Source organism: Oncorhynchus gorbuscha, linkage group LG19 (genome assembly GCF_021184085.1).
Source record: "Oncorhynchus gorbuscha isolate QuinsamMale2020 ecotype Even-year linkage group LG19, OgorEven_v1.0, whole genome shotgun sequence".
NCBI classification, from domain to species: domain Eukaryota; kingdom Metazoa; phylum Chordata; class Actinopteri; order Salmoniformes; family Salmonidae; genus Oncorhynchus; species Oncorhynchus gorbuscha.
In genome coordinates, this window is record NC_060191.1 from 3,327,723 (window position 1) to 3,347,183 (window position 19,461).

At 46.0% G+C, this 19,461-nt stretch overlaps 2 protein-coding genes and 2 non-coding genes across 5 annotated transcripts in view; 1 reads left to right on the forward strand and 3 right to left on the reverse strand.

Annotated features, from left to right (window-relative positions):
- LOC124006051 (nuclear pore membrane glycoprotein 210-like) overlaps positions 1 to 14,444 on the forward strand; it is a 60,711-nt gene extending 46,267 nt beyond the window's left edge. The window contains exons 25-40 of the mRNA XM_046315713.1: positions 834 to 1,013; positions 4,625 to 4,705; positions 4,867 to 4,998; positions 5,228 to 5,374; positions 6,314 to 6,399; positions 7,521 to 7,695; positions 7,850 to 8,025; positions 9,531 to 9,751; positions 11,447 to 11,583; positions 11,668 to 11,791; positions 12,200 to 12,352; positions 12,463 to 12,746; positions 12,882 to 13,083; positions 13,372 to 13,485; positions 13,925 to 13,984; positions 14,281 to 14,444. Coding sequence (XP_046171669.1) covers positions 834 to 1,013; positions 4,625 to 4,705; positions 4,867 to 4,998; positions 5,228 to 5,374; positions 6,314 to 6,399; positions 7,521 to 7,695; positions 7,850 to 8,025; positions 9,531 to 9,751; positions 11,447 to 11,583; positions 11,668 to 11,791; positions 12,200 to 12,352; positions 12,463 to 12,746; positions 12,882 to 13,083; positions 13,372 to 13,485; positions 13,925 to 13,984; positions 14,281 to 14,384 — 2,376 coding nt within the window. The 3' untranslated portion in view covers positions 14,385 to 14,444. The remainder of the gene's footprint in view (positions 1 to 833; positions 1,014 to 4,624; positions 4,706 to 4,866; positions 4,999 to 5,227; positions 5,375 to 6,313; positions 6,400 to 7,520; positions 7,696 to 7,849; positions 8,026 to 9,530; positions 9,752 to 11,446; positions 11,584 to 11,667; positions 11,792 to 12,199; positions 12,353 to 12,462; positions 12,747 to 12,881; positions 13,084 to 13,371; positions 13,486 to 13,924; positions 13,985 to 14,280) is intronic.
- Positions 14,445 to 14,771: 327 nt separating this feature from the next.
- On the reverse strand, positions 14,772 to 19,004 carry LOC124005775 (40S ribosomal protein S27-like). Of its 2 annotated transcripts, XM_046315306.1 has the most exons (4): positions 18,905 to 19,004; positions 18,234 to 18,342; positions 17,448 to 17,558; positions 14,772 to 15,035 (listed from the first exon to the last, which is right to left on the reverse strand). In XM_046315306.1, exons 1-4 carry the CDS (start codon positions 18,908 to 18,910, stop codon positions 15,007 to 15,009), a joined length of 255 nt encoding a protein of 84 aa, XP_046171262.1. In that variant the 5' UTR covers positions 18,911 to 19,004; the 3' UTR covers positions 14,772 to 15,006. The 2 variants fall into 2 exon arrangements, with proteins under 2 accessions (XP_046171262.1, XP_046171261.1); XM_046315305.1 differs by lacking the exon at positions 18,905 to 19,004 and having other exon boundaries at positions 18,234 to 18,369.
- Positions 17,242 to 17,377, reverse strand: LOC124006542. The gene has a single exon (XR_006833797.1). It is a non-coding gene; the product is annotated as a small nucleolar RNA SNORA13 (small nucleolar RNA).
- Positions 17,666 to 17,799, reverse strand: LOC124006541. Its single transcript, XR_006833796.1, has one exon. It is a non-coding gene; the product is annotated as a small nucleolar RNA SNORA13 (small nucleolar RNA).
- Positions 19,005 to 19,461: the final 457 nt, after the last annotated feature.

Genomic DNA, 19,461 nt, shown 5'->3' on the forward strand with positions numbered 1-19,461 from the left:
GCAGCTTTAACTCTGACTCTAGGTTTCTGTTTACTCTGACTCTAGGTTTCTGTTTACTCTGACTCTAGGTTTCTGTTTACTCTGACTCTAGGTTTCTGTTAACTCTGACTCTAGGTTTCTGTTTACTCTGACTCTAGGTTTCTGTTAACTCTGACTCTAGGTTTCTGTTTACTCTGACTCTAGGTTTCTGTTTACTCTGACTCTAGGTTTCTGTTAGCTCTGACTCTAGGTTTCTGTTAGCTCTGACTCTAGGTTTCTGTTAGCTCTGACTCTAGGTTTCTGTTAGCTCTGACTCTAGGTTTCTGTTAGCTCTGACTCTAGGTTTCTGTTTTCTCTGACTCTAGGTTTCTGTTAACTCTGACTCTAGGTTTCTGTTTACTCTGACTCTAGGTTTCTGTTAGCTCTGACTCTAGGTTTCTGTTAACTCTGACTCTAGGTTTCTGTTTTCTCTGTTTCTAGGTTTCTGTTTTCTCTGACTCTAGGTTTCTGTTAGCTCTGACTCTAGGTTTCTGTTTTCACTGACTCTAGGTTTCTGTTAGCTCTGACTCTAGGTTTCTGTTAGCTCTGACTCTAGGTTTCTGTTTTCACTGACTCTAGGTTTCTGTTAGCTCTGACTCTAGGTTTCTGTTAGCTCTGACTCTAGGTTTCTGTTTTCTCTGACTCTAGGTTTCTGGTCTTGAACAGTGATTGATTCATCATTGGATCACGTGACAATTCAAGAGGCTTTTAGAGATTCACAACAAAGTGAATATGATGGAAGTCATGGTATTACTATCTACTGTGTCAATGTCATAACTCCCTCTCATACACTTACACACGCACACCTCTCTCAGGTGAAGTGGGAGGGTGGCCCCCACCCCCAGTCCAGTGTGGGCTTCTCTGTGAGTGACAGCCGCATCGCCACGGTGACCGAGACAGGATTGGTCCGTGGAGTGGCAGTGGGCATGGTCAAACTCAGAGGGGCATTGCAGACCGTCACTCAGGACACCGGAGCTCTGCTCACCTTCGCACAGGTACACACACACACACACACGCCGACAGAGATGGCCGCCTCGCTTCGCATTCCTAGGAAACTATGCAGTTTTTTGTTTTTTTTACGTGTTATTTCTTACATTAGTACCCCAGGTCATCTTAGGTTTCATTACATACAGTCGAGAAGAACTACTGAATATAAGATCAACGTCAACTCACCATCAGTACGACCAAGAATATGATTTTCGCGAAGCGGATCCTGTGTTCTGCCTTTCAACCAGGACAACGGAATGGATCCCAGCCGGCGACCCAAAAAAACGACTCCGTAAAAGAGGGAAACGAGACGGTCTTCTGGTCAGACTCCGGAGACGGGCACATCGTGCACCACTCCCTAGCATTCTTCTCGCCAATGTCCAGTCTCTTGACAACAAGGTTGATGAAATCCGAGCAAGGGTAGCATTCCAGAGGGACATCAGAGACTGTAAAGTTCTTTGCTTCACGGAAACATGGCTCACTGGAGAGACGCTATCGGAGGCGGTGCAGCCAGAGGGTTTCTCCACGCATCGCGTCGACAGAAACAAACATCTTTCTGGTAAGAAGAGGGGCGGGGGCGTATTCCTTATGGCTAACGAGACGTGGTGTGATCACAGAAACATACAGGAACTCAAATCCTTCTGTTCACCTGATTTAGAATTCCTCACAATCAAATGTCGACCGCATTATCTACCAAGAGAATTCTCTTCGATTATAATCACAGCCGTATATATTCCCCCCCAAGCAGACACATCGATGGCTCTGAACTAACTTTATTTGACTCTTTGCAAACTGGAATCCATACATCCTGAGGCTGCATTCATTGTAGCTGGGGATTTTAACAAGGCTAATCTGAAAACAAGACTCCCTATATTGTATCAGCATATCGATTGCGCAACCAGGGCTGGAAAAACCTTGGATCATTGTTATTCTAACTTCCGCGACGCATATAAGGCCCTGCCCCGCCCTCCTTTCGGAAAAGCTGACCACGACTCCATTTTGCTGATCCCTGCCTACAGACAGAAACTAAAACACCACGCTGAGGTCTGTCCAACGCTGGTCCAACCAAGCTGATTCCACACTCCAAGACTGCTTCCATCAAGTGGACTGGGATATGTTTCGTATTGCGTCAGATAACAACATTGACGAATACGCTGATTCGGTGTGCGAGTTCATTAGAACGTGCATTGAAGATGTCATTCCCATAGCAACGATTAAAACATTCCCTAACCAGAACTGTGGATTGAAGGCAGCATTCGCGTGAAACTGAAAGCGCGAACCACTGCTTTTAATCAGGGCAAAGTGACTGGTAACATGACCGAATACAAACAGTGCAGCTATTCCCTCCGAAAGGCTATCAAACAAGCTAAGCGTCAGTATAGAGACAAAGTAGAATCTCAATTTAACGGCTCAGACACAAGAGGTATGTGGCAGGGTCTACAGTCAATCACGGACTACAAGAAGAAAACCAGCCCAGTCACGGACCAGGATGTCTGGCTCCCAGGCAGACTAAATAACTTTTGGGCCCGCTTTGAGGACAATACAGTGCCACTGACACGGCCTGCAACGAAAACATGCGGACTCTCCTTCACTGCAGCCGAGGTGAGTAAAACATTTAAACGTGTTAACCCTCGCAAGGCTGCAGGCCCAGACGGCATCCCCAGCCGCGCCCTCAGAGCATGCGCAGACCAGCTGGCCGGTGTGTTTACAGACATATTCAATCAATCCCTATACCAGTCTGCTGTTCCCACATGCTTCAAGAGGGCCACCATTGTTGGTTATCACTGCATTGTCGGAACTAGAAGCACAAGCATTTCGCTGCACTCGCATTAACATCTGCTAACCATGTGTATGTGACAAATAAAATTTGATTTGATTGTTCCTGTTCCCAAGAAAGCTAAGGTAACTGAGCTAAACGACTACCGCCCCGTAGCACTCACTTTCGTCATCATGAAGTGCTTTGAGAGACTAGTCAAGGACCATATCACCTCCACCCTACCTGACACCCTAGACCCACTCCAATTTGCTTACCGTCCAAATAGGTCCACAGACGATGCAATCTCAACCACACTGCACACTGCCCTAACCCATCTGGACAAGAGGAATACCTATGTGAGAATGCTGTTCATCGACTACAGCTCGGCATTCAACACCATAGTACCCTCCAAGCTCGTCATCAAGCTCGAGACCCTGGGTCTCGACCCCGCCCTGTGCAACTGGGTACTGGACTTCCTGACGGGCCGCCCTCTGGTGGTGAGGGTAGGCAACAACATCTCCACCCCGCTGATCCTCAACACTAGGGCCCCACAAGGGTGCGTTCTGAGCCCTCTCCTGTACTCCCTGTTCACCCACGACTGCGTGGCCACGCACGCCTCCAACTCAATCATCAAGTTTGCGGACGACGCAACAGTGGTAGGATTGATTACCAACAACGACGAGACGGCCTACAGGGAGGAGGTGAGGGCCCTCGGAGTGTGGTGTCAGGAAAATAACCTCACACTCAACGTCAACAAAACTAAGGAGATGATTGTGGACTTCAGGAAACAGCAGAGGGAACACCCCCCTATCCACATCGATGGAACAGTAGTGGAGAGGGTAGTAAGTTCCTCGGCATTCACATCACAGACAAACTGAATTGGTCCACTCACACAGACAGCATCGTGAAGAAGGCGCAGCAGCGCCTCTTCAACCTCAGGAGGCTGAAGAAATTCGGCTTGTCACCAAAAGCACTCGCAAACTTCTACAGATGCACAATCGAGAGCATCCTGGCGGGCTGTATCACCGCCTGGTACGGCAACTGCTCCGCCCACAACCGTAAGGCTCTCCAGAGGGTAGTGAGGTCTGCACAACGCATCACCGGGGGCAAACTACCTGCCCTCCAGGACACCTACACCACCCGATGTTACAGAAAAGCCATAAAGATCATCAACCACCCGAGCCACTGCCTGTTCACCCCGCTATCATCCAGAAGGCGAGGTCAGTACAGGTGCATCAAAGCTGGGACCGAGAGACTGAAAACACAGCTTCTATCTCAAGGCCATCAGACTGTTAAACAGCCACCACTAACATTGAGTGGCTGCTGCCAACACACTGACTCAACTCCAGCCACTTTAATAATGGGAATTGATGGGAAATGATGTAAAATATATCACTAGCCACTTTAAACAATGCTACCTAATATAATGTTTACATACCCTACATTATTCATCTCATATGTATACGTATTTACTGGACTCTATATCATCTACTGCATCCTTATGTAATACATGTATCACTAGCCACTTTAACTATGCCACTTTGTTTACATACTCATCTCATATGTATATACTGTACTCGATACCATCTACTGTATCTTGCCTATGCTGCTCTGTACCATCACTCATTCATATATCTTTATGTACATATTCTTTATCCCCTTACACTGTGTATAAGACAGTAGTTTTGGAATTGTTAGTTAGATTACTTGTTGGTTATCACTGCATTGTCGGAACTAGAAGCACAAGCATTTCGCTACACTCGCATTAACATCTGCTAACCATGTGTATGTGACAAATAAAATGTGATTTGATTTGATATATACTTTTGACTTGTTGATTATCTGGTTGTCTTTGTGTGTCAGGATGAGGTGGATGTGGAGGTGTTTAACCTGACAGGGGTCAGGATCCAGAGCCCTCTGGTCAAACTGTCTGTGGGCACTGAGGTAACATACAGATCATGTTTGTATTCTCTCTCAAACATTGTCATTGTATGATGAATCTATGTGGCAGGCAGTGTAGCTTGTTTCTGTGTATGTTTGTACGGTATTTGGGTGCATATGTGCATGTGGTTTAGTAACCCCAGTGTGTGTGCGCATGCATTTAGATGCCAGTGTATGTGATGGGCAGTGACAGTAGTCAGAACCCCTTTGCTCTGGGCAGTGTAGAGTCTGGTCTCTCCTTCCACTGGAATCTGGGCAAGCTTGGAGTACTGGAGATACAAACCCGACACACTCAGGTACGCTACACTTTGTCCCTGTATATGTAGGTCAATGTGTGTCAAACCACTTGGATATGACTGTGTGTGTGTGTGTGTGTGTGTGTGTGTGTGTCTGTGTGTGTGTGTGTGTGTGTGTGTGTGTGTGTGTGTGTGTGTGTGTGTGTGTGTGTGTGTGTGTGTGTGTGTGTGTGTGTGTGTGTGTGTGTGTGTGTGTGTGTGTGTGTGTGTGTGTGTGTGTGTGTGTTAGGCGGGGGTGACTGTCTCTCCTGCCCATAGTTTCTCTGTGCTGGTGAGGGCATGGGCAGCGGGCAGGACCAGTTTGAGAGTGACAGTTCAGCTGGCCAATCACACGTCAGCCTCCCACCAGCAGCTTTCTGACGAGATACAGATACTGGTAAACACACTGGGTCCACCTACTGCTTTTGAGACATTTGTTTATTTGTTGTTGAGTAGTTTATGTCTGTGATATGATAACCTCTCCACTTTTTACTCCTGTCCTGTCCTCTCTCCTCTCTAAGTTGTACCAGGAGATGCAACTGGCTGTAGGAACCTCCAGATCTCTCTCCTCTCTAAGGTATACCAGGAGATGCAGCTGGCTGTAGGAACCTCCAGACCTCTCCTCTCTGTTGTACCAGGAGATGCAGCTGACTGTAGGAACCTCCAGATCTCTCCTCTCTAAGGTATACCAGGAGATGCAGCTCCAGATCTCTCTCCTCTCTAAGTTGTACCAGGAGATGCAGCTGGCTGTAGGAACCTCCAGATCTCTTCTCTCTAAGGTGTACCAGGAGATGCAGCTGGCTGTAGGAACCTCCAGATCTCTCCTCTCTAAGTTGTACCAGGATATGCAGCTGGCTGTAGGAACCTCCAGATGTCTCTCCTCTCTAAGTTGTACCAGGAGATGCAACTGGCTGTAGGAACCTCCAGATGTCTCTCCTCTCTAAGTTGTACCAGGATATGCAGCTGGCTGTAGGAACCTCCAGATCTCTCCTCTCTAAGTTGTACCAGGATATGCAGCTGGCTGTAGGAACCTCCAGATCTCTCCTCTCTAAGTTGTACCAGGATATGCAGCTGGCTGTAGGAACCTCCAGATGTCTCTCCTCTCTAAGTTGTACCAGGATATGCAGCTGGCTGTAGGAACCTCCAGATCTCTCCTCTCTAAGTTGTACCAGGATATGCAGCTGGCTGTAGGAACCTCCAGATCTCTCCTCTCTAAGTTGTACCAGGAGATGCAACTGGCTGTAGGAACCTCCAGATCTGTCTCCTCTCTAAGGTATACCAGGAGATGCAACTGGCTGTAGGAACCTCCAGATCTATCTCCTCTCTCCTCTCCAAGGTATACCAGGAGATGCAGCTGGCTGTAGGAACCTCCAGATCCATCCTCATGTCTCCCTACTCACACTACGCACTACTGAGCAACAAGTGAGAGCCAGCATGTGTGGTTGTGTGTGTCTGCATGTGCAGAAAAACAAAATATCACATTTACATAAGTATTCAGACCCTTTACTCAGTACTTTGTTGAAGCACCTTTGGCAGCGATTACAGCCTCTATTCTTCTTGGGTATGACACTACAAGCTTGGCACACCTCTATTTGGGGGGTTTCTGCAGATCCTCTCAAGCTGTCAGGTTGGATGGGGAGCATCGCTGCACAGCTATTTTCAGGTCTCTCCAGAGATGTTAGATCGGGTTCAAGTCCGTGCTCTGGCTGGGCCACTCAAGGACATTCAAAGACTTGTCCCATAGCCACTCCTACATTGTCTTGGCTGTGTGCTACGGGTCGTTGTCCTGTTGGAAGTTGAACCGCTCTGGAGCAGGTTTTCATCAAGGATCTCTCTGTACTTTGCTCCGTTCATCTTTCCCTAGATCCTGACTAGTCTCCCAGTCCCTCCCACTGAAAAACATCCCCATAGCATGATGCTGCCTCCACCATGCTTTACCGTAGGGATGGTGCCAGGTTTCCTCCAGACGTGATGCTTGGCATTCAGGCCAAAGAGTTCAATCTTGGTTTCATCAGAACAGAGAATCTTGTTTCTCATGATCTGATAGTCCTTTAGGTGCCTTTTGGCAAACTCCGAGTGGGCTGTTATGTACCATTTACTGAGGAATGGCTTCCGTCTGGCCACTCAATCATAAAGTCCGGATTGGTAGAGTGCTGCAGAGATTGTTGTCCTTCTGGAAGGTTCTCCCATCTCCACAGAGGAACAATAGAGCTCTGTCAGAGTGACCATTGGGTTCTTGGTCACCTCCCTGATCAACTTTAGGATGAGGCTCTTATTGGCAGACTCAACAGCCTTGGTTTCTCAAATGATTGCCTCGCTTGGTTCACCAACTAATTCTCCGATAGAGTTCAGTATGTCAAATCGGGGGGCCTGTTGTCGGACCTCTGTTTTATGGTGTGTTGTGACAGTACATCAGGACTGTATAGACTGTATACTATAGTTTTATGGTGTGTTGTGACAGTACTTCTGGACTGTGTGTCCAGTCTCTGTGGGTTTGTGTGTGTGTTTGTCTGTAGTCATGCATGTGTGATTGTGTGTTTTAGAGACGCTATCTGTCCTGTGCGGTACGCCCTGTGTCAGTGTGTGAAAGGGGAGGGTCTTGTAACGGTGGACAGCCAGGGAGTTCTGAGGGCGGGGCCTGACACGGGATCCGCCCTGCTGGAGGTCATCGCTATGGAGACCTGTGGGGTCAACCAGACCCTGCTCATCAGCGTCCGGGTAAGTTGGTCACGTGTGTCCTTCGATGGGATCCATTCTAAAGTAGACCTGGTGAGAAACTAATTATCCACAGTTGACCCTAACTGGAACTGGGTCATCACTATCTGACCATGCTAGGGAGTACAAAAGTGTATTTGTGTGTTGTGTCTGCCAGGTGTCTCCAGTGTGGTTTGTCAGGCTATTCAGTGTGTCCAGCCTGTACAGTGTTGGAGGGGGAGGCCTGCCTGCCTTTCCCCTGGGCTGGACCATCAGAGTCAGGGCTCTCTGCTACGACAACCTGGGACAACAATTCAACGCCCATAACACCCTCACACACATTACCACCAACAGGTAACACACACACTCTGACATTACCACCAACAGGAAACACACACACTCTGACATTACCACCAACAGGTAACACACACACTCTGACATTACCACCAACAGGTAACACACACACTCTGACATTACCACCAACAGGTAACACACACACTCTGACATTACCACCAACAGGTAACACACACACTCTGACATTACCACCAACAGGAAACACACACACTCTGACATTACCACCAACAGGTAACACACACACTCTGACATTACCACCAACAGGTAACACACACACTCTGACATTACCACCAACAGGTAACACACACAGTATATATAGTCAAATCTGTCTCTCTGTCTGTTTATTTTCCTTAAAGCTGGGATCCTTCATGGTTAAACTGCCACGTCCGTTTGGGAAACAAAAAAGTTACTGCCAACAACCAACACTGTTTCTCCTCTCAGACATCACTGCCTGCGTGATAGAACAGCACAATATATACAGATCATTTTTTACCATGCGGATGGAGTCTGCTGCCCTCTGTTTCTCCTCTGTTTCTCCTCTGTTTCTCCTCTGTTTCTCCTCTGTTTCTCATCTGCTTTTCCTCCGTTTCTCATCTGCTTTTACTCCGTTTCTCCTCCGTTTCTACTCCGTTTCTACTCCGTTTCTCCTCCGTTTCTCCTCCGTTTCTCCTCCGTTTCTCATCTGCTTTTCCTCCGTTTCTCATCTGCTTTTCCTCCGTTTCTCCTCCGTTTCTCCTCCGTTTCTCATCTGCTTTTCCTCCGTTTCTCCTCTGTTTCTCCTCCGTTTCTCCTCCGTTTCTCCTCCGTTTCTCATCTGCTTTTCCTCCGTTTCTCATCTGCTTTTCCTCCGCTTTTCCTTTTCTCCGTCTGCTCCTCCGTTTCTCATCTGCTTTTCCTCCGTTTCTCATCTGCTTTTCCTCCGTTTCTCATCTCCGTTTCTCCTCCGTTTCTCATCTGCTTTTCCTCCGTTTCTCATCTGCTTTTCCTCCGTTTCTCATCTGCTTTTCCTCCGTTTCTCCTCCGTTTCTCATCTGCTTTTCCTCCGTTTCTCCTCCGTTTCTCATCTGCTTTTCCTCCGTTTCTCATCTGCTTTTCCTCCGTTTCTCCTCCGTTTCTCCTCCGTTTCTCATCTGCTTTTCCTCCGTTTCTCATCTGCTTTTCCTCCGTTTCTCCTCCGTTTCTCCTCCGTTTCTCATCTGCTTTTCCTCCGTTTCTCCTCCGTTTCTCATCTGCTTTTCCTCCGTTTCTCATCTGCTTTTCCTCCGTTTCTCCTCCGTTTCTCCTCTGTTTCTCCTCTGTTTCTCCTCCGTTTCTCCTCTGTTTCTCCTCTGTTTCTCCTCTGTTTCTCCTCTGTTTCTCCTCTGTTTCTCCTCTGTTTCTCTTCCGTTTCTCTTCTGTTTCAACAGCAAGACAAAAACCATGACAAAGGTGCTCAGTGTTTAATGATTCCATCATTAAACACTCTTTCTTCTCTCTCTCTCTCTCTCTCTCTCTCTCTCTCTCAGGGATGACTTGGTGCAGGTGACTCCAGACTCAGACAGTCATTCCTTTGTGGTCCAGACAGTGTCTGGGGGTTTGACAGTTCTAGGGGTGCAGGCAGACCCCATCAACCCCTCCCTGAGTGACTACACCCCCCTCCCTGTCCTCCCCGCCATCTCTGCCCCCCCACACACACTCAGGCCCGGAGACACACTCTGCTTCAACACCCCCCTGACAGGACCGCAAGGTGAGACAAACACACAAGTTGTACAACTGAATGCATTCACCTGAAATGTGTCTTCCGTATTTAACACCTCTGTATCTGAGAGGTGTGGGGGGGCTGCCATAATCAACATCCACGTCATCAGGGCCCAGGGAGCAGTTGTTGTTGTTGGAGGTTACTAGCTCTTAACCGCTAGGCTACCTGCCACCAAGACATACCCACACTCTCTCAAAGAATCATAACTGAGAAGGAGGAGACAAATGATGCTTTCAATCATAATTTTAAACAGTGGTTTAATTGAACCTGGTCAGTCAATCGACTGCTCTTCACTCCGCCAGCCTCTAGCTGACTCGACGGTTAACACGTCAACTTCTAGTGAAACTTTGTTTTCATTTCAGCAATTTACTATCTGTGATGTGCTAGCAGTCTTGCTTAAGATGTATGTAAAAAGAAACATCAAAAACTGGGGCTGATATGCTTGATCCATTATTGCTGCAGCTCTCTGCCCCCTGCTTGCCGACTCATTAACCCATATTATATCTGGTACTATTCCCAAGGTTTGGAAGGCGGCCCATGTACTCCCCCTTCACAAAAGTGGTGACCTAAATAATTATTGCCCTATTTCTAAACTTTCTTGTCTCGCTAAAATATTAGAATCCTTGGTTAATTCTCAGCTAAGATCGTTCTTATCTTTGAAATGTAGTCTAAAAGTACATCAGTCGGGTTTTAGACCAGGTCATAGCATCTCTGCTCCATCCCTAGTTATAAATGTGGTTAATTGTCTGGATAAAAGGCAACATTGTGCTGCCCTCTTCATTGACCTGTCAAAGGCCTTTGATACTGTTGTTCACTCACTGCTAATTCAGAAGCTGGCCTCAATTGGCCTGGACCAGGCTGCATGTAACTGGTGTGAAAATCATTTGACAGATGTGTCTACTGATGGTGTTAAATCAGGTTTCCTGGAAACTGTGAAAGGTGTCCCGCAGGGGTTAATTTTTGGTCCTGTAATTTCGACTGTTTACATGAACAATATCAACTTGTCTGTAAAAATGTTTAACCTGCAATTGTATGCCGATAATATTGTTGTGTATGCTAACTACAGTCTGCCTTCATTGAATTACAGAAAAACTTTATTGACCTGAAATTAGTATTGAATGCAGGTGAAACTAAGTACATGTTGTTCTCTAGAGCGGATAAATATAACTCTGATTTAAGCATATGTACTTTGGATGGTGTCCATATTGATCGTGTCCCTGCTTACAGGCATCTGGATGGATGAAAAGCTGTCTTTTAAAAAGAATGTTGACGAATTAGTTAAGATGCTGTGATTAAAAATGGGCTTCTATAGAAATAGGTCCTGCCTCTCGATAAATAGTAGAAAGCAGATTAGTCAGTCAACGTTCTTGTCGTTTTTTTGCACCTTATTTGTGGAACAATCTTCAAAATGTTCTTAAATATGATGTCTTGGTTCCTCTAGGCCAGTTCAGAATGCTGATTGAGGACCTTTTTACTGATGAATGTCTCTTTTTCATGACCATGATTTTATTTCTGCTTCCATTTTGTACTTTTGAAGTGTGTATTTTCTGTAATTTCTGTCATTCAGGGCTCATCTGTAGAGACCTTGGTCTCAGTATGACTCCCTGATAAAATGAAGGTTCAAAATAAAAGAAAACACACACACACACACATACTTAATTTCTCTCTCTCTCTCTGTCTCAGGCCAGCCAGGTCAGTGGAACGTGTCGTCTAGTCGTGTTCTGCAGATCGACCCAAAGACAGGAGCTGCTCTGGCAAAGCATTCTGGGACGGTAGTGGTCTACTACAGACTGGAAGGTGGACAGCAGGCCCTCAGAGAGGTATAGTACAGCAGAGGGTTACCATGGAAATGATGGGGTTGCCATGGAAATGAATGGGCCACCATGGTAGTGTTTTGCCAACAGGTAAAGGTGGACTCTCCAGTCATCCCAGAACTCTCTCCTCCTGATGATCGTTTCCTCACCAACTGGCCTGACGCAGCTGACTACACGGTTCCTGTGGAGCTATACACCTCCCACTTCAACACAGGTGAGTAGTAAATTGATACCTCCCCATCTCTTCCCCCACCTCCCCATCTCTTCCCCCACCTCCCCATCTCTTCCCCACCTCCCCATCTTTCCCCCACCTCCCCATCTCTTCCCCCACCTCCCCATCTCTTCCCCCACCTCTCCATCTCTTCCCCCACCTCTCCATCTCTTCCCCCACCTCCCATCTCTTCCCCCACCTCCGCATCTCTTCTCCCACCTCCCCATCTCTTCCCCCACCTCCCATCTCTTCTCCCACCTCCCCATCTCTTCCCCCCTCCCCATCTCTTCCCCATCCCCATCTCTTCCCCACCTCCCCATCTCTTCCCCCACCTCCCCATCTCTTCCCCCACCTCCCCATCTTTCCCCCACCTCCCCATCTCTTCCCCCACCTCCCCATCTCTTCCCCCAGCCCAGTGTTCCCTGTCCCAGAAGGAGGCCATAGAGAAGAAGCTGCAGCCAGAGGCAGAGTTACGGTGTTTCCTGCATTTCAGCGCCCCCTACCTCCAGCTCAACACGCTGCAGGCTGTGATGGTCACCACGCCTCACTATGACCTTGACACAGGTACGACAGGGACACAGGACCTCTCTTCCCCATCCCATTGATAAAAATACCATGTCTCTAAAATTATACAGTAAATAATTATTTGACCAATTTTTGACTCTCTCCCTTAGGTGAATACAGCTGCAGAGTCTCTGTCCGTCCCCAGTCAGACTCCGTCCTCCACCTCCTCTCCTCCCTCTCTGTCTCCGTCTCTCTCTCAGCCTCTCTGCGGGGCCAGTCCCCCGTCCCTGTCCTCCCTCTCTCTGCTCTGTCGCTACCTCTCTCCGGACGTTTGGTACAGTTGCTGTACCTGCCTGCGTTCCACTGCCCAGTGTCTTTCCTGGTGCTATCTGCTCTGCATCCCATGGCAGAGTTCTCTGTGCTGGGCACCAAGGAGGTGCTCTCTGCCCTACGGGTGGGTCACATTTAACATTAAGCATTAGAGCATTGACAGCCCCACAATACACAATGCATACAGCTTTAAGACCTTGGCATAGACAGTATGGAGTGAATGCAATCCATATCTCTTCTCTCTCTGTGTTGCGTTCAGTTCCACTCTGACAGTACTGACGTGCTGCTATCTGAGCCCAGTCAATCAGACGGACATCTGGTGTTGTCTGTATACATTTCCACTTCCTGGGTCAAAAGTCAGGCTCTGCCCCCTCCTGCCAACATCACCCTCTCCAGCCACCTGACCCCACAGACTCATGTCCTTACAGTTTACATCACGGTGGACAGCGAGGTGAAGATAGGTGAGGAGCAGACTCACACATAGCCAAAACACAGCTAAACACGACAATGAAAACGTTCCTATACAACAATGTTTCCCAAACTCGGTCCTGGGGCCGCCCCTAGTGCACATTTTGTTTTTTGTCCTAGCACTACACACCTGATTCAAATATCCAACTCAACATCAAGCTTTGATTATTTGGATCAGCTGTGGGAGGTGGGGGGGCAGGACAGAGTTAGGGAAACCCTGCTATAGCCCACGGACTCACCCCTGTATCCACACATCTGACCCTGTTTGAGTGTGTGTTCAGGTTCCACAGATCTGATTCGTCTACAATCTTCCTGGACTCAGCTCCTGGACTTCCATCTCATCCTGGTCTTTGCTGTGTTTGCAGTTATGGCCACTACTGCCACCTTATACATAGGTAACTATCTAACCACTCTTCACCACTACCTTATACATAGGTAACTATCTAACCACTCTTCACCACTACCTTATACATAGGTAACTATCTAACCACTCTCTTATACATAGGTAACTATCTAACCACTCTTCACCACTACCTTATACATAGGTAACTATCTAACCACTCTTCACCACTACCTTATACATAGGTAACTATCTAACCACTCTTCACCACTACCTTATACATAGGTAACTATCTAACCACTCTTCACCACTACCTTATATATAGGTAACTATCTAACCACTCTTCACCACTACCTTATACATAGGTAGGTATCTAACCACTCTTCACCACTACCTTATATATAGGTAACTATCTAACCACTCTTCACCACTACCTTATATATAGGTAACTAACCTCAGTTGGTGGTGACAGTTAACACTTCTGTATTTGTCAGTGTATAACTCCTGCATGCAGACGGTTCCTGTCCCGGTGGTCGGCCTGTACCCAAACACATGTCAGTACCAGTTACCTTCTCCTACTATATTGGCGCATCAGGTAGCATAAATTATTTTTAACTTTGTCTAAGCTGGTGTGTGTTCTCCAGTGGAATGCAGCAGTCTTAGGAAGGGTTGTGTCTAAGCTGGTGTGTGTTCTCCAGTAGTCTTAGGAAGGGTTGTGTCTACGCTGGTGTGTGTTCTCCAGTGGAATGCAGCAGTCTTAGGAAGGGTTGTGTCTAAGCTGGTGTGTGTTCTCCAGTGGAATGCAGCAGTCTTAGGAAGGGTTGTGTCTAAGCTGGTGTGTGTTCTCCAGTGGAATGCAGCAGGACGGTGCATTTCTCTCCCTGGATCAGACCCTCGTCTCCAGACACAGAAAGGATCATCCGCCGACGCAACTGGCTCTGGAGCACACGGTGACACTAACAGCCCTGTGAATGATCCATGTTGAAACCTTCCAACTAAACAATTTCCTGCCAAACGTTGTCAGTGTGTTGCGTTAAGGCACAGGTGTCAAACTCATTCCAGGGGGACGAGTGTCTGTCGGGTCTCGCCTCCCTTGTACGTGTTTGAATTAAGGTCACTGATTAGTAAGTTATTGTCCTCGCCTGGTTATTTAGGTCTTATTTGAAAGGGAAAAAACAGCAGACCCTAGGTCCTCCATGGAATGAGAGACACCCCTGATTTAAGAACAGTGGGTCTACAGGTAGTTGGACAAGCATACATTCCCCATATGACACCATGTTGTTTTATAATAAGAGTCAAACATATTTGACACCTGGATCAAAGACTGACAAGTAAACTGGATTCTTTAACGAAAAAGCTAAACTTTATTAAGTGAGAGACCGGTGGAGTGGTGTTACAGTGATGTCATCATGCCAGGGGACGTTCCCTCTCTACATACACAAAGCAGAGCTCAACACCAGTTTCCTCTTCTTCAGTTTCATCTCCACTTTTCCTCTCGCGTGGTCACTTCCTGAGCAGGGTCACTCGTCTCTCCTCCCTTGGGTCTCTCGGTCCAACAAGCTCCATTGCTGAGAGTCTAGTGCTGTTTCCTCCTGAATGAGCATCCTGGGTGAAAGACAGAGTTAGTTATGGTCCCAGACAGATTTCACTTTTATATGGTAGGGAGAGGTCAAACTACAGTTTATTGTTAAGGCTAGACTGACAGCCTAGTGGGGGAAGGAGATGAGGATAGCTAACTATTGATATGGCCAGACAGCCTAGCGGTTATTTAATCTAAACTGTCTGCGTAGCCAGGCGCTAAAATAAACTTGGTTCTATTTTTGATGCTTGACGCGCTGCAAGTCTTCGCCTCTACCATCTCCTCGTTGATTATTGAAATATGAGCAAAAGGTCCACACACCAGTCCAGTCGGTGGTGGTAATGCACTTTAAAAAGTTGGTTGCCAACTGACAAAGTCCACAGAAGGAGAGATGACTAGAAACTAACTAGGTTTCCCCTTTTATCTGGATTGTCAGAGTAGAGAACACAATTGTGCACAACTTAAAATTGGTTAATATTCTATAAAGATCCAGAAATAAAGGACCTTGTGCATTTCAGGTAAAATAACCCAATGTTAATCTCCCAGGACAAATTACCTCACAACAGCAAGCTAAATGTTTTGTTTAGACTTTTTTTTATTTTTAACTGAATTAGTTCATATGAGGAAATCAGTCAATTAAAATAAATGTATTTCACATGACTGGGAATACAGATATGCATCTGTTGGTGTAAGATAACTATTAAAAAAATGGATCTCGTCATGCTATTTCTGCGCATTTAAAATGCAATTGTGTTCGTAGCTTATTCCTGCCCATACCGTAACCCTGGGGCACTCTGTACACCCATACGTGGTCTGCTGTTGTGAGGGTGATTGGATGTACTGCCAAATTCTCTTAAAATGACATTGGAGGCAGGTTATGGTAAAGAAACTTTAACAGCTCTGGTGGATATTCCTGCAGTCAGCACGCCAATTGCACACTCCCTCAACTCCAGACATCTGTGGCATTGTGACAAAACTGCACATTGGGAACCTGTGTAATGCTCACTAACAGGGATCTTTTATTCCAGCTCATGAAACATGGGACTAACACATGTTGCGTTTATCTTAGTATATTGTTCGTTTTGACATAAAAAACCAACATGGTCCAGTCAGCATGATATGGACAGACATTCACTAGGAACTCAATGCATGCCAATATTGTCAATCATTAACATTAGGACAGACAGACTGGCGATCCAGGAAACGGTATATAGCACCGCTGTCACTAAGCAAACAATACAGGGAATAGGTTCCACCTGGTAACAGCACAGATCATATAGTGAGAAATGTTTAACGTCAAATCGCAATAAAGATTCACCCATTTTGAATGTGTTTTTGTGCACATCTGGGTGATATTCTATCAATTCCCTTGGTCATTTCATGTGCACCTGAGCTATTGTCATTCAGGCCGGTATGATGTAGCACTGATAACTTACAGGGTAGTAGGAGGCTAATGGGACTATGACTTTTAGATTGTAATACGGGGAGAAGTGTCCTCTCGAGTGAGCCATTTATCACATTTTTGCAATTTTCTTACATTGAAATGTGTAATTTAACAAAGGGTCTAACACATTCCCCCCGTGTCTGCTTCATCAGTCCATGGTGCTGCTGTGAATGTCAGACTCTACGATGATGCACATCGATCTGCAGGTTGAAAATGATGAGATAGTAGACTCCTAAATTGAAAGCAGTTTATTTAGGTGATTTCACAGCTAACTAGCAACTTCATATGCTGGTATTGACTTTGGTGTTGCGTTTAGATACGTTTGCGAGACAGCTCCAGAGCTTTGCATTGTGGATTTTATAGTCAACTTGAGCCGAGACAGATTTCCAAAATGATTTTTTACACATTGCTACCAACCTTATCACAAAATGAAACTTTTGTTCACAAACACATTGTCCACAGTTATGTAGCACTAAATGGTTTTGGGTGAAATTTTCCTCTAAGTATTGTTATGATAATATTTTGAGATCCCTGGCCATTCCTAGCCTTAATAACACTGCCAACCTGAGCTGTGGTGAACACAAACCAAGTCAGCTGAGCTGGTCAAGGGGCATGCTTCAATGGGGACCATTGAAAAAAAAATACATTCAATTATTTGGGTCATGGTCAGTAAAGTATGAACTGGAAAACAAAAAGGAGTTTAATTTGACATCTCATGGCATGATCCTAAAGAGTGGCAGGTCAGACTTACAACTAGAAACAGAACAGAGTATTATTTCTGTATACTAGTGTGTTCTTGCAGTTAGTTATTGAAAGGAATCAGTGGAGACTCCTTCCAAACAAAAGACAACCACAAGATTACTGTATGCCTTGGTTGACACCTCATTCACTCTGGAGACAATGAATGGGCAACACATAAAGGCATCAATTATGTCCAACAGTATTTCTCCATCCTGGACACTGTGTGGAAGGCTGGGTGTGTGTAATATAGTACCTTCTGTGAGGCGTGCTTTACCCCCTGTAGGTTGACACAGGACTGTGGAGCATCCGACACACAGGACGACCGTCTGGGCATGACTGAACACTGTCGTGATCTTATAGCATCCTGTAGAGAGAACAGTTCAGACAAATTAACATTCACCTCAATGTCCTGAACGAGACCAACTCGTGTTTTCAGTCCCAAAAAAAGGAAAACACAAATGATCTTCTAATTACTGTTGTGTTCTTGCAGTTATTGAAAGGAATCAGTGTGGACTCCTCCCAAAAAAAGACAACCACACGGTTACTGTATGCCTTGGTTGACACCTCATTCACTCTGGAGACAATGAATGGGCAACACAAAGGCAAGTCGCTACACATTCCTCTAGAAACAAGTCGGTCTCAGTAATTAATAACCACCAGACTAGATTTACATTTAAGTCATTTAGCTGACAACTTACAGAAGAGCACGTACTGTTCCCTGTGGGAATCAAACCCACAACCCTGGCATTGAAAGCACCATGCTCTACCAACCGAGCCACACTGGATCACATCGAGTTTCCATTAGCCATGCAAACTCTCCCTTTGGTGGACTGACCAGTTTTACTGAAGACAGGCAAACCAATGACCTGTCAGTTGAATATGGTCCCACATCCCCAGATACTAACCCATGGTCAGTTTGGTTAACGTATTTAAACATTTAAAAAAGTACAGTCAGTTAGGAACACATTTACAATGACGGCTGCGTTTGGTGTGATCTGAGCCGTGGAATCACTTCTAGCTTCTACAGGGACACACTAACCTGGACATTTGACGTCCATAAAATACGAGTTAGGGCTCTGTACAAGACGCTTCTTCTTGTGACTCCTCTTCTCCTCCTCTGAGGTTGGGTGCAACAAGTCCTTTGCGAGCTGAAAGAGAAACCAGAGGGTGGCCATCTTAGACAATGCAGATAGGAAAGTTTATTTGATAATCTAGCTAACAAGTTAAAACAATGTCCATACAGGATATGTGTACATAAGTTAGTATAATCAAAAACATTTGACAAATGTTCGGGTAAACGCCTGGCTCGTAACTTCAGTACTAGCTAGCCTACCCTTTTTAACGTTAGCTTGTTTAGCTAAAGGCTGCGTACGTCCACTATCAAACATAAGGTCAGGGAATGCGCATATCTAGTCAAACTGCATCGTGTACAAGCGCTTAAAAACAATCACTAAACATCAAACTAGTTACATGTCCGTCCATGCTTTCTATTGCATGTACGCCGCCATATTGCGTCAATTCAGCAGACCATAGCACGCGCTTGGCACGCAGTTTAAGATTGTACTAGATATCCATTGGTTGAATAATCCCGACTATAAATACATCGGAATATTTGCAAAGTTCTAATACATCGATGGATGTGGTCATGTCCCGCTCAAACAAAATCCCCAAGGATGAAGCAAGGGTTATATTGCCTGTGTGCGCACTTACTGGCATGTTGGCGAGTTTGTAGCCGTTGCCGAAAAGAAGGATCAACCGGAAGTTGACAGTTAATAAATGAACGGGCAGAAAAGCAGGGGCCGGAAGTGTTTTGTCGCCATTACGTGTCAAGGAGGCGAGGCAAAGGAGGCCATGTTTGTGAGGTCAACTCTTCCAAATCACACAGGTCTACACACAGAGAGGTTTAGTTCAGCGCCATCTATAACTATAACTACCTTACTGGCACATTTGATTTTGTTAGATTTCTCTCGCAGTGTGAGGGAGAGACCACTTCATTTTTAATAGAGACATTCAATTTTGTATTTCTCATCCACCTCATCTCTTCATTTAATTGTCAGTCAAATAGTCAAATCGTGTTTGTTACTCGTTGTTTTATCCACGAAAAATAAATATGGTACTAAGGATACACGTATTCAGAGATATTATGACATTTTTCAGTACATGGGGCTCTATAATACAGCTAAAACCATTGACTTCATTCATATGGTCGAGCGCCCTCTGCTGTCTATAAGCAGGATCGGCCATTCCTGCTGTCCCATTTCAGTCTG

Excerpts from the sequence above, each read along its gene's own strand:
- LOC124005775 (XM_046315305.1), bottom strand. The coding sequence starts at position 18,369 with ATGGCCACCCTCTGGTTTCTCTTTCAGCTCGCAAAGGACTTGTTGCAC. Across the intron at positions 17,559-18,233 it reads TATGGACGTCAAATGTCCAG|GATGCTATAAGATCACGACA; the intron begins GTTAGTGTGTCC and ends TTCTCTCTACAG. Across the intron at positions 15,036-17,447 it reads TAAAGCACGCCTCACAGAAG|GATGCTCATTCAGGAGGAAA; the intron begins GTACTATATTAC and ends TCTTTCACCCAG.